General features: G+C 18.0%; 1 protein-coding gene across 4 annotated transcripts in view; it reads right to left on the bottom strand.

Moving 5' to 3' along the window:
- Positions 1-13,465, bottom strand: part of LOC108003087 (basement membrane-specific heparan sulfate proteoglycan core protein) — a 303,226-nt gene that overhangs the window by 70,005 nt on the left and 219,756 nt on the right. For 3 of the 4 annotated variants that reach the window (XM_062076949.1, XM_062076948.1, XM_062076950.1), the window contains exons 5-6: positions 9,757-9,868; positions 7,275-7,453 (exon numbers count right to left, since the gene is read on the bottom strand). In XM_062076949.1, coding sequence (XP_061932933.1) covers positions 7,275-7,453; positions 9,757-9,868 — 291 coding nt within the window. Of the gene's footprint in view, positions 1-7,270; positions 7,454-9,756; positions 9,869-13,465 lie in introns of all 4 variants that reach the window. The other variant, XM_062076951.1, reaches the window with a different exon arrangement.

Genomic DNA, 13,465 nt, shown 5'->3' with positions numbered 1-13,465 from the left:
GATAATACTACTTCTTTTAAAATAAGTTAATTCTCTTGTAGCGTATTTATATATAAGAAGAATACATGACATCACATTATTCCCATTGCCATTACTAGATCATGTGACATGATGCGATGTTACCTTTGACGGAAATCTGGTCATGTGATGTACTTTTATGTAATGTATTTTACCTGATCTACCTAATGTAACAATGGCAATGAGAATAATGTGATATCACGATTCTCATTCTGCGGAAATTCAGAGGGGAATTGTACCACTTTAGAGGTAGAGAAGATAATATACTGTTCCCGACCGACAACTCTGCTGTGGGGCTTTTAGTGGGTAAAAATCCCACACTACCAGGCTATCTAAGGATTATTCCTTCTCCAGGGTTTTGATTGTCTTTAAAACATTTCCCTTATATAAAAAGAAAACATTTCTCTTATATATAAAAGAATATTTTATATAAAAAGAAAAAAATCTAAGAAAAGTATTGAAAATGTTTATTATAAAATTAATTTAATATACTTAAAATTTTTTTACATACAATATACATATATTATTATATCATATAGAAAACTTTTTAAATAACGATGATAATATTTATTGTAAATTTTTATGAAAACTACCATAAACTACTGTAAAAGAAATAAACTTAATTACGATTGTAATGTTAATTACGATAATTAAAAGGAATAATGTTTCAATATTAAAACAATCTTTATAAATAAATATAATTATAAGTTGATGAAAATTATTGTAGGTTAGCTTTTTTATCAGAATATATAGAATATAATTGAATAAAATATATTTATATTATACGTATTTGTAATATTTATATTATTATTATTTATTATTTATATTCTTTTTTATATTATTAAATATTTTACTATTAATAAATAAAAATTAGATTTCCATAATTCGAAAACTATAAATACATATAAAAAAATTCTGATAAAATAAATATATAAAAAACTATATATTAAAAAAAAACTATATTTATTTTTGTTTATATACTTTGTATTGTTTATTTACTTTCATTTTGTTATGAAAATTTTTATAATAATTAAAACGTAAATTTACTTTAATTCGAATTATTTGCCACATGTTTAGATACCACAATTTTTTAATAATTATATATTATAATATTCCCTTCTTTCTTTCAATCGTATCACATGTTTGAAAAAAAGATAACATTTATAAATTTTTTTTTCTTTATTGATAAATATATATAAATCAATAAATATTATTTCTTATACAAAATTTATATATGTTCTGTTTATTAAATTAATTAATTAAATGTAATTTAGTTTTTTTCTTAATATTTGATTTATTAAAATTTAATTCTAAAATAAATCTATAAATAGTACTATTTAAGACTTTATCATCATTGGTATTTAAAAAATTAGCAATTATATAAGATTTAAAAATGCTAATTTAGTTTCTATGCAAAAAGGATTATTGAATTCATCTATTATTAATACAAATAATTTAATAGATAGTAATCCTTCGAGATTCGTGATCGAATCTAACAAGCTTTCTAAATACACGGAATATCTAATTTCAATTCAGATTGTCAGTTAATAGATTTTGACAAGGAACAGATGAAATTGTATATTCAATACATATACCATGTAACCATACGTATACATAGCAAAATCTTATGAAATATTAGGAAATTCATATGAAATTGTAACTTACAAATTGCACTGATTGCATACTTTCCATTCCCCAATTATTTCTCGCATTGTTTCGATAGAAAATGAAATTTTTTTTAGGAAAATTCTAAGTTCAAACAACAGATTGTTATGTATAATTATTGTTAATTGTCTAGACAATATGTCAATAATTGCCTTAAAATATATTATCAAAAATAAAAACACAATAAATAATCATGATTATAGTCAATGTAATAATTTTAGAATTTCTTTTTTTTTCAATATTTTTACGAATATCTAAAAACATTGCATGTTTAATAGAATGAAATATATATATATTTATCTATATATTTAATTTTTATTATGAAAAAAGATTATAATTTCTTTCAAAATAAATTCGATTGTAATTTTTTAAATTTTTATTACAAAAATTTTAAAAATAAAAAATTATTACTACCAAATATATTAAGATTAATAATAATATCATAATAAAGATTATGATTTAAATTAGTGAATGTAAAAAGAAATGTCTAAAAAGAATTTAAATATAAATACATGATTATTAGACTATAATAAAGTCAAAGTTTCCTGCAAAAGTAAAAAAATGGATGTATAATATATAATATATATAATGCTGCGAATTAATTTTTATCGAGAAATGTTCCTGATAGAAACATATATGGACAATGTTTAAACTTATTAATCTTATGATAATATCAAAATAAACTTGAAAATAAAGTTAATAGATATAAAACTATATTCTCTTTCATCGGAAAAAACTTTTTAATATACTATGTGTCTTTAGTGTATTATTCTTTTATCTCTTTGCGTTTGTGTAAGAGTACAAGAAAATCCCCCTTGCTTTTTTAAAGATCACTTGCAGATATACAAATATATTTAGATTTTTAAAAAATTGAATAACAACGCAAATTTCTAGACTATAGTATAGACTACGTATGTGTATAATATAATGTGGACATTAAATTATTATTAATGCTACTACATTATTATTCACTTAAAATTTTTATATATTAAAGCATTAATTTTCATTAATGAAAAAATTTTTGAAAAAATCGTTTATAGAACACAAATATTAAAAATCTAAGATGAAAAAATGAGGTAATTTTTTTTTATGGATGATTTAATGAATTAAATCAAATTAGAATATAAAAATATAAACATTTAAATAATTTTTTCTCAAAAATTTTTAATAAATCCTTTAGATTTGAATCTCGAAATTTCATTTTTCAATAAAGATTATAAGAATACATGTTACAGTTTGATACAAAAAAAGATTATTCAGTGAATTTTTAATTAGTTCATTAATTAATCTTTTGACCTATGATGATAAATGATGGTACTAAAAATTAAAAAGAAAAATAAAAGAAAAAGAGAAAAATCGTTAAAACTTTTGTAAAAAAAAATTTATGAAAAGTATTTGAACAAAAAAAATTGAAAGAACTATCTCAAATTTTAAAATATAAAATAAATTTTTATTTATAAAATTGTAAAACATAACAAAACATCTTAAATTTTAAAACATAAAATAAATTTTTATTTATAAAATTGTATATTCATTATAAAAATTCAATGTAATATTAATATGATAATAATAAATATTATTATGTCATAATAGCGTGTGTGTGTATATATATATCTTATTTGATATCCAATTATTTTTTAAATTACTTCATTTTTTGAAAAAAAAATTTTAAATGAAGAATGTTTCAAGAAGAACATTTCGTAATAGTCATATCTTATTTAGATAAATATGTCTTTCATTTCAAGATTTTATTTTTTTAATGGAACGATATGTTTATGTATATATTATTAAATAAACATATAGTTCATTAAATAACAAATAATATGTTGTTCTAAGATTATTCTAAATCATTTATTGATTTTCAAAACTTATCTTCATTAAATATTCAATATTCAAAAATTGTTTCTTATCTTTTATATCCAAAAAAATGACCTTGAATGTCAATATATTAATTGATTCTATCCAACATTGCAGGAATAGTGTTTAAGAATGCATATTTTTATATAATATAGCAGACTATTATTGATAAATAAAAGTAATATTACATTAATATTTTGAATCATTACAATTGAATCGATAATCTTCAGGAAAATGAAATCTAATATTCTGAAAATAAATTTTAAATGATATTAGAATAACAATACATTAGATGAATATTATGGATAAATTTATCTTTGTAGGATCTAAATAGAAACATGTAATTTCATTAAAAAAAAAAAAAAAACAATCACTTTGAAATCTAGAAAATACAATCATTTAACTAAGATTTGTAACTATCATGAAATAATTTTTTTAAATACAAAACAATTTTCATTTGAAACATTTTTTTCAAAAATGAATAATTTAGAATATGATTATGTGGATCATTTCAAATGGAATATCTAATGTATATATATATATATATATATATATATATATATATATATATACACACACACTTTTATTTATATTCATATCTTTGAAAAATTGATTTTTAAAAGCAAAAGTAAAATTCAATAGAATTTCAATAGAAAAATATCAATTGATCAATTTATAAAATTATGAGCAACTGAAATTTGTGTTAGATGAAACAATATGTATATGATTTATACAAATTCAAAATTCATTTTTCTTATTGTTTTATCAAAGAATTTTTCTAAATTACAAACTTTCATTGAATTCCTATGCTTTGTGCTGTTTTCTCAAAATTTTTATCTTTTTACAAAATTTTTATGACTTAAAATTTTAACGATTTATAATTGAATCTTTTATAACTTTTCAAAATTCTAATATCCAATTTTTTAATATAGAAACGAAAAAATACAAAAAACAAATTAATAATATAATTCATTATATATTCATATTGAATTTGTTTTTAAATGATATTTAAGATTATATTATTAATAAAATTGTTTATAATATATTAATATTTCTTAAATTATAAACAATATAAATAGATATTTTATAAATAAAACAAACATTTTTTATTTCATTCTTTTCTTTTTTTTTATTAATAATGCATGAAATTTGAAGAAAATAATGTATTTTATATATATGAAAAAAATATTTTATTGATAAATGAATAATTGATAAATATAATAAATATAATAAATATAATAAATATTCATATAATGAATATTATATGAATAATTTGATATATTATAAATAAATATTATATTACGTAATTATTTTCAAATGATCTACAAGATAACAGCAAGAAAATTTCTATTCTAGTCAACATGTAATACTGATATCAAATTTACTATATACAACTCGCTGATGCTAAAAGCTGATGATACCGATGCCTGCATTGTGCTTCTCTTTTTATAACTTTATATATCCATTTAAGTCCATGAAGTTTATCTATGCTCTAATTTATTAGATTTGTCACATCAGGAATTTATAATATTTATAAAATCTACACGTTTTAAAAATTCGTTTTATAATTTTTATTTCAATAATTTATATGATAACGTTTTAAATTTTTATTGAAAATTTCTCAAAAATGGAATTATACATTTAGTATACAAACTGATTATAAGAATACATTATAATCCAACATATATCTGATTTTTTATCAATATTTTCATTATCAATAAACAGGTATATAAAATATTTTTAATTTTAATTTAAATTTTAATTTTACTGATTTTTACTGATAATTACTGAATATAAATCGTATCTGAATGTAAATTATATTTCTCTAGAATATAATTTATGAAAAAAATCAATTTAAAAAAAAATTGCAATTTTTCAACTTTAAAAATGCTGAATTATTCACTTGATCTTAACATGAAATGATTCTATGGACCTGTGGATTTTTCCTATAAAATGATACAAGTAATTATTGGATGGTAATTATTATAAACATATTTAAATAACAATCACAATTAAAAAAATATTCTTTAATTTATTTCAAAAAATAAAAGTTAAAAAGAAAATATTATATCATAGAGCAGATCTTCTTTCTGAAGAAAACTATAAAATTATTTTTTTTTTTTAATGTATAAGTGAAATAGTTTAGCAAAACGATGACAGTGATATTCAATAAGGGCAATTGTTTCATTGCGATTTTACTATATTATGTGGCGATATATTGTGCAAACGAGTTGTCATTATTATATAATGACATATAATGAATAAAGACAGTTGCTTCATCGCTCATCTCTCAATGTTTTTCTTAGCAAAAACATGTATTCTATCATATAGTTTGACTAGATTTTCTTTGAATCTTTAATTTTTGAAATAAACTAAAGAATATCAGCAAAGATATAATTAAAGAATATCAACAATAGACATGTTTTAAATATTCTTTCAAATTTGATTATAACTTAAATATAATTAGATTAATTTAAATATAATTTATAATCAAATAATTATTTTGTTATTTTATTTGAGAGAATTCACAGAATCATTCAATTGAATAATTATTACTATAAAAATATAAAACACTTAAAATATAATTACAATTTTTTTTTAAAATTGACTTTTTTTCAAGAACCAATATTTCAAGTAATGTTTTATAGATAATACGATTTATAGATTCATATTCAATACATTAAAGTATATAAGAAATGTCTTATATTGAAAATTATAAAATAAAAAAAAAATTAAAATTTGTTAAACAGTATTATAATAAATTTATTCATACTAATAAACAAATAAATAATTTAGATAAAATTTTCAAATATAGAACAATCATTTTTCTATATTAAATTATATTTATTCAAATCAAGAAATTATTCAATATCCAATGATGACAGTTTATTTACTTAAAAATTCCATATCTAAATTAAATCAATTTTTCAAAATAAAAAAAAATAAAACAAATAATGTAAATAAATAAATATAATGCAAATAAATAAATAATTATTAAATTTTGCAATAAAAATTTTTTCAACAATATTATAATTTGAACGATCAGCGACTTCAAATATTTTCATTTTTCAAATATTTCAAATTGTTGATAATTGCTGGAGAATTTTATATCTTCCATTATAGATATTATAATAGATTTATTAAACTTTATTATTATTATTAAGTTTTACTAATAAAATTATTTGAAATTTATATAATATATATTATTTATAAAATATCAATTTTTTTATTTTTTGATATTTTCTTAGTTTTATAATAAAATCAATTCCTTTGATTAATATAAAAAAAAAATTAGTAAATAATTCTTCAAAATTTTGTATTTCTTAATAATTTTGATTTAGTTTAATAAAATATGAGTTTTTTATTCAATTTTTTTTATTCAATTTTTATTATTCTACTTAAAACGTTTTAAATGAAGATTCATAATCATATATCGATAAAAAATAATAATTATAACAATAAGATTAATACTATAGTATGTAAGATTAATAATATAGTATGCAATGAATTTTTGAATAAATAAAATTTCTCTTTTTAATTTAAAAAATGAAATAAAAGATATAATTTAAGTCAATTATGAAATTTTTAATTTTTCTATGGTATAGGTAAAATTTTTTAAAATTGAAAAATTTAAAACTTCTACAAAAGTTTTAAATTTTACGAGAATATCAATATCAATAATTAAAAAATTTATATTCAAATGAAATGGTTTTTTATTATTCTAACTCACCCACCGTTGAGTACGTGGACTAGAACACTGGCTGATTCAGCCGTAGACGGAGCACATGTATAATTTCCAGAATCAGCAGGTAACGCTCTGGATATCAAGAGGCGCGACGTTCGTGTTTGTTTTTCAGTTACTACATTGATACCTCCTCTTTGACTGTAATTTATCACGTGATCATCTTTATACCTGAAAATTTACAATTTTATTTAACTCATCTAATTATTATTTAAACTTCAGCTATTAATAATAAAGTACATAATTTTTCTAGTAGAATTTGTCACGACATAAAAGTAATATATATGTTAATAAAAATCGATATTATTAATTATGATTATTTAAGTAATCCAAAAATATTAAACAAACGAAATTCATCATTTTATCGTTGATGAATGATCATTGAAAAATACCGCTAATATATTCTTAATAACAGATTCCTTTTTTTTTTCTTTTATTTACATTTTTTTCATTAATTATCACCATGTATATGTAATTGTATATTTCCGGTTAGAAATTACCTGAATAAATTTTATTCTATCTTTTCTTTAAAATTTCGAATAATTGTTTTGTTTTGATATTTAAATTTATTTATGCACCATTTTAGCTCTACTCATGAATACTCAGCAATTGAACAATAAATATTTATATTTTATATTTTTTATATTAAGGAATAATTAATATTTAATTGGTTTTGATGTGTTTTTGGTTATTATCAACAATTACGTAAAAAATTGATATTAATTGATATCGAAAATTGATATTAGTTGTTGTTTTAAAAAACGATTTTTGATATCTACTCAATTAATAATTTCTTGTTTTAGAATAAGAACTAATCTAAAAAAGAATCTAAAAAAGAATCAAAAGAACTTGTTTACGATTCATCTAAGAACATTCAATAATTGAGAATTAAAAGAATGTTTTTTTTTCAAATGAATGGAAATTTAATTTAATTGGAAATGATAAAAAATATAATATAAAAGTATAAAATCAATTGATGGAAAATTTAAAATAAAATGCTAAATTAATAATAAAATATTATAAAATATGTAAAAATGTGAAATATTAAGAAATCGATTCACTAATAGAAATTAAAAAAAAATATGGAAGTACAATATATTAAAAAAATATTTTAAATAAAAATTAAAAAAAAATAATGGAAAATTAATTAATTATTAATTAAATATTGATTATTCTTTTTATATTCAAAAATATATTCAAAAATAATAATTATTTAATTAATAATTTAACTAATAATTTTTATATTTGTTTCGAATGAGGATCAAATTTTCCATCATATTTTTTTTAAATTTCATTTGCTTTTCCGAATATAAATTAAATATTTATGGAGAACTGGAACAATATAAGATTTAATAAATTTAGGCATTGATCTTAGAATATAAAGCGAAACATATAATTGATCGAAAACTTTGCAGATAACTATAATATTAAAAAATTCAATTTGCCAGAAATCATCCTAATATGTAACTTTAAAAATAACTTATTATAATCAACTATAAAATTATATAATTTAAATATAATTTAGCATCAAATATAATTTAATATTATAATAATAATAATTATAATAAATTAATAATATAATAATAATAATTAGCAAGCAAATATAATTTAAATATCTTGAATATATATGTAACTATTCGACTTTGTTTTAATTTATAAAAAATAAAAAATTTACAATTATTTTTTAAGGTTTATAATATTTATATTACAGAAATTTCACATGACATTCTAATATTATTATTATTGTTATAAATTTTCTAATATTATTTAAGTTTTTTTTATTTGTCTATTCTGAAACTACAGAATATTAAATAGAAAACAATACGATGTCTTATATTTGTGTCCCTTTTTTAATCATATAAAATAAGAATGAAATAATTATGTTTTAACATAATAAACATATAATATACAAACATATAACAAAAATTAATATTGAAATAAATTTATAAATTTATATAATGAAATATATATAAAATTTATATATAAAATAATGAGAGAATATTTCTCTCTTATGTTAATATATGTAATTAAATTTATTATTAAATAATATATAATAAAGTAAAAATAAATATAATAATAAATAGAATAATAAATTTGTAATAACATCACAAGAAATCTTAATTAAAATTTTTAAATTACAAATAAGTAATGAAAACAATCTTTAAATTTTTAAATTTCTGATTCATTTTTGGTCTTTTTACTTCATTATTCTTTATTAAACAATGAAAAAACTTTTTATTCAATCACTCATACATTTAATCATTAGAGAAAACAATGAGAATAAAAACAGCAATTCCAATCCAATGATGATTTTCCATTTGCTATTAATGTTTTGACGTTCATTTTAGCATGTAATTGAGAACCGTCTCGACGAACATTCCCATTCATGAATGTGTTCATATTACGTGGTTGTGAGAATATGGTATTTATAATCCAGCTTCAAATCGAATTTACGAAAGTCTAATTAAACTCACCAATAAATGAAGGACGGTGGTTCAGGAGTCTGCAATACTATACAGGTTAGATTGATATCGCTTCCACTCTTGATGTATAGTTCTGAGTTACCATTGATCTTCGCCTTTGACACTATCAACATAATTAATTTGATTAATTAATTTGCATAGATCAATACATTTCTAGAAAGTATATAATTATATGATTTAAATAATTTTTTAAAATTTACTATTGTGTAAAATAATAATTGAAATTAAAAAAAATGAAAAAAAATAATATTTTGTATGTTAATATTTATATATTTATAAATTTTTATATATAATTTATATATTTATATATAATTTTATATATTTATAAATTATTATTTATAAATTTTATTAATTTTTGATATTAGAACTAAAAAATTAGAATAAAAGTTTTATAGAAAATTTATAATGCATTTGTTACTACATATATATAGTGTAGTTCATTTTGTGTTATATTAATTTTACTCAATATGTAAAGATGATTTCATTTATGATATTCATATTATATATATTACTCATTAATAATGTAATAATTACAATTTTTCATAATTTTTCATAAAATGAGAATGAATATTTCCAATCTCTATAATAAATATCTATAAAGAAAATAATCATAAGAATATCATATTAAAATTTAAAATAATATTTGAAACCAGATTAAAACTATAAAAAAAATAAAATCAATAAAAAACAATTATTTCTATTTATTATTAAATATATTCTATATATTATATATATTATTCTATATATTACTGAAGAAACTGCAATTTTTAAAATATGTAATTTTTGTAATAAATATATTCATTTCATTTCATTTTAGGATAATTAATTTTAAGAACAACTTTTTTTTTAATCGAATTACATTTAAATTAATAGAAAAAATATAAAAGCTTTTATTTTTAACATAATATATTAACAATATACAAAATAAATATAATTTCTTTTTAAATGAATATTTAAAAAATAATATATACAATAAGTAATAAATATGTAATTGAATTATAATCTAAATGATAAGTGATGGAAAAAAAACAAAAACACATATCAATTATTAATAAAAATAAATAATATTTATAAACATTTATTATAAAAACACTTTATATTTCACTTTATAATTTAAAAATACAAGATTATTCCAATGATTTATATTTTATATAGCTTTCATGCAATTATCTCTTAATCGCAATAATCGATATAATTTTTTTCTTCATTGTATTATATGTCTTTAATCAATACATTCGTTTTAAGATTCTGTTCTTTGTTTTAAAGCTGTTCCTGTTTTCAATCCAGAAATAATAACTCGAGTAACTTTTATTATCTGATTCGATTATTTCTGATTTGATATTTAAAAACATGATAATATTTAAATTGAAAATATTTATATCAATTTTATCAATTATATATTACATCCAACTCAAATAAAGAAAAAATTTTCAATTTACATTTAATTTAAAAAAAACTAAAAATAATGCATAATACAATTTTTTTTTAATTTATTTAGAAAGCTTTTTCTCTTGAAATATCGATACACTATTTTTTTCAAAAATAAAATAATAAAAAATTTTTTTATATTCAACTCAAATATAAAATATGAAATACTTTTCTGAATTTCTTGAAAAATATACAGAATTAAATTAAATTAATATGTAATATTAAGTATTATATTTATATTTCTAAAAATTATTTAAATGTTCTATCTTTTTTAAATTTATCGTATATTGTAAATATGTTTTTAGTTTATTTGTAATAATTTTACAATAAAATTAATTTTAAAATAAAAAGTATTATTATTATGTATATGATCATATAGATCATATCTCTCATATCAGAATTTCGAAATCCGAAATCACATATTTTTCTATTCACAGATTTAAATAACTAAATATATTACAAATAAAACATTGAATCAATATATCTATCATTCACTTTGTATGATTACTATTAATTCATCATTTGGAATGCAATAACTCCAAAAGAAAATTTTGAATTATTTTTAAAAATATTATAAGTTATAAAAACCGATTTTTTTATGATAAATAAGATTTGATGAATTCATCGTTTATCATAACATAAGATTTTATGCATTTATAATTATAAAAAATATTTATAAAATCTAAAAATATGCTATATGGATTCCTTGAATTCATTTTAATTAGTAGTATTCTAATATTAATCCTGGGCAAATTTTGAAAAATATAAATATAATTCTTGTACCAAAACTGCAATGCACCGTTATTTAACATCAGAATAAAATAAAGATATTATTATAAAATAAAGAGATTATTATTAAACAAATATTATTTATATTAACATGATTAATAATTAATCATGTTATCTTGAAACTTATTTCAAAAATAGCTTATATTATGAATGTTAATGATATTATTTTCTTCTGCTATCAAAGGCTTTCGATGATCATATGGTTGACTCATCACTTTTACATCTGTAGGCATTAAATTACCATATTGTACATACGAATGCCAGAAATTCTTTGCTATTAATGTGATTTTAATATATCTCTTGATATCGTAGCCCTTACGTTTCCATCGCATTGAGCATATATTCACAACATATTAAAATATTCATATTTTTAATATATATTTATATATTTACTGTGATACAATTCGCATTATAATTATATAATAAATATGATTTATTATAAAGTTCTAATATTAAAACATTGAAATATTTGTATGCGCATGAAGTTTACTGATTTCATAAAATGTTTGAGAATTTTATTTCATTCAAGTAATTCAAGAATTAACAAGCTTCTAATTTTCCTTAGATTTTTTTTAGAATATTTGTGTTCTTTGAACTTCTCTCCACTTGCATTATGGTTCTTTATGGAGCACATATTGATCAATGTCAATATAGGTCAATCCCTAATTATGGGGTACTCCTAATTTAAGAAAAATTCTTAAGATTGCAGAAAAAATTATATACAAATTCATTGTTTTCAAGAAAATTTATTGAGTAATAAATTGTGAATCTTTTAAATTTTAGAATAATATCAATTATATTGAAATTAGCATTGAAAATATTGTTTTAAAATCTTTAAATTTCAGTGTCGCTGAATTATTTTTAAAAAAGATATAATTCTATGGTCTTAAAAATATTTTTCTTAAAAATGGCACAGATTTTGTTAAATATTTATTAACAAAAAATTTGCATATTTCGAAGAGAAACTTATTGGATAAATATACTTACTGACGAAGAATAGGAGAAAGGAGAGAAGAAGAGAGAGAAAGAGAGAGACATTGGGGATTTATAGAATTTAGGATAAAATTTACAACTTTCTAAATATTTTATTTTTAATTTAAAATCTTATGATGAAAAAACAACTTTATTTAAAAAATATCAAATCTTAAATTTTTATTCAACAAAAAATTTTTTAATTTAATTTCTTCTTAGGAAATGAAAAATTTTAATATTATAAATTTGATAAATTTATAATTTGCTTCGGTTTTACTTAATATATATTTAAATAATATCAAATTACACTTTTATATCTTTAATGATTTATTAAATAATAATTCAACATGAAAAAATAAATAATAATTGAATATAAATTGAAGTGAAAATGTAATATAAACTGAATATATTAAATTTTTATTTCATTTTTTAATTGTAAATACAGTGTGATGCTTATTAATATTATTATGATTATTATAAAATAAATTTATTCAATATACATTAAATTCAT

The sequence above is a fragment of the Apis cerana genome, linkage group LG7 (assembly GCF_029169275.1).
Source record: "Apis cerana isolate GH-2021 linkage group LG7, AcerK_1.0, whole genome shotgun sequence".
In the NCBI taxonomy this organism is placed as follows: Eukaryota; Metazoa; Arthropoda; class Insecta; order Hymenoptera; family Apidae; genus Apis; species Apis cerana.
The sequence above is the reverse complement of the archived record's forward strand: the minus strand, read 5'-3'. Positions and strand labels throughout refer to the sequence as shown.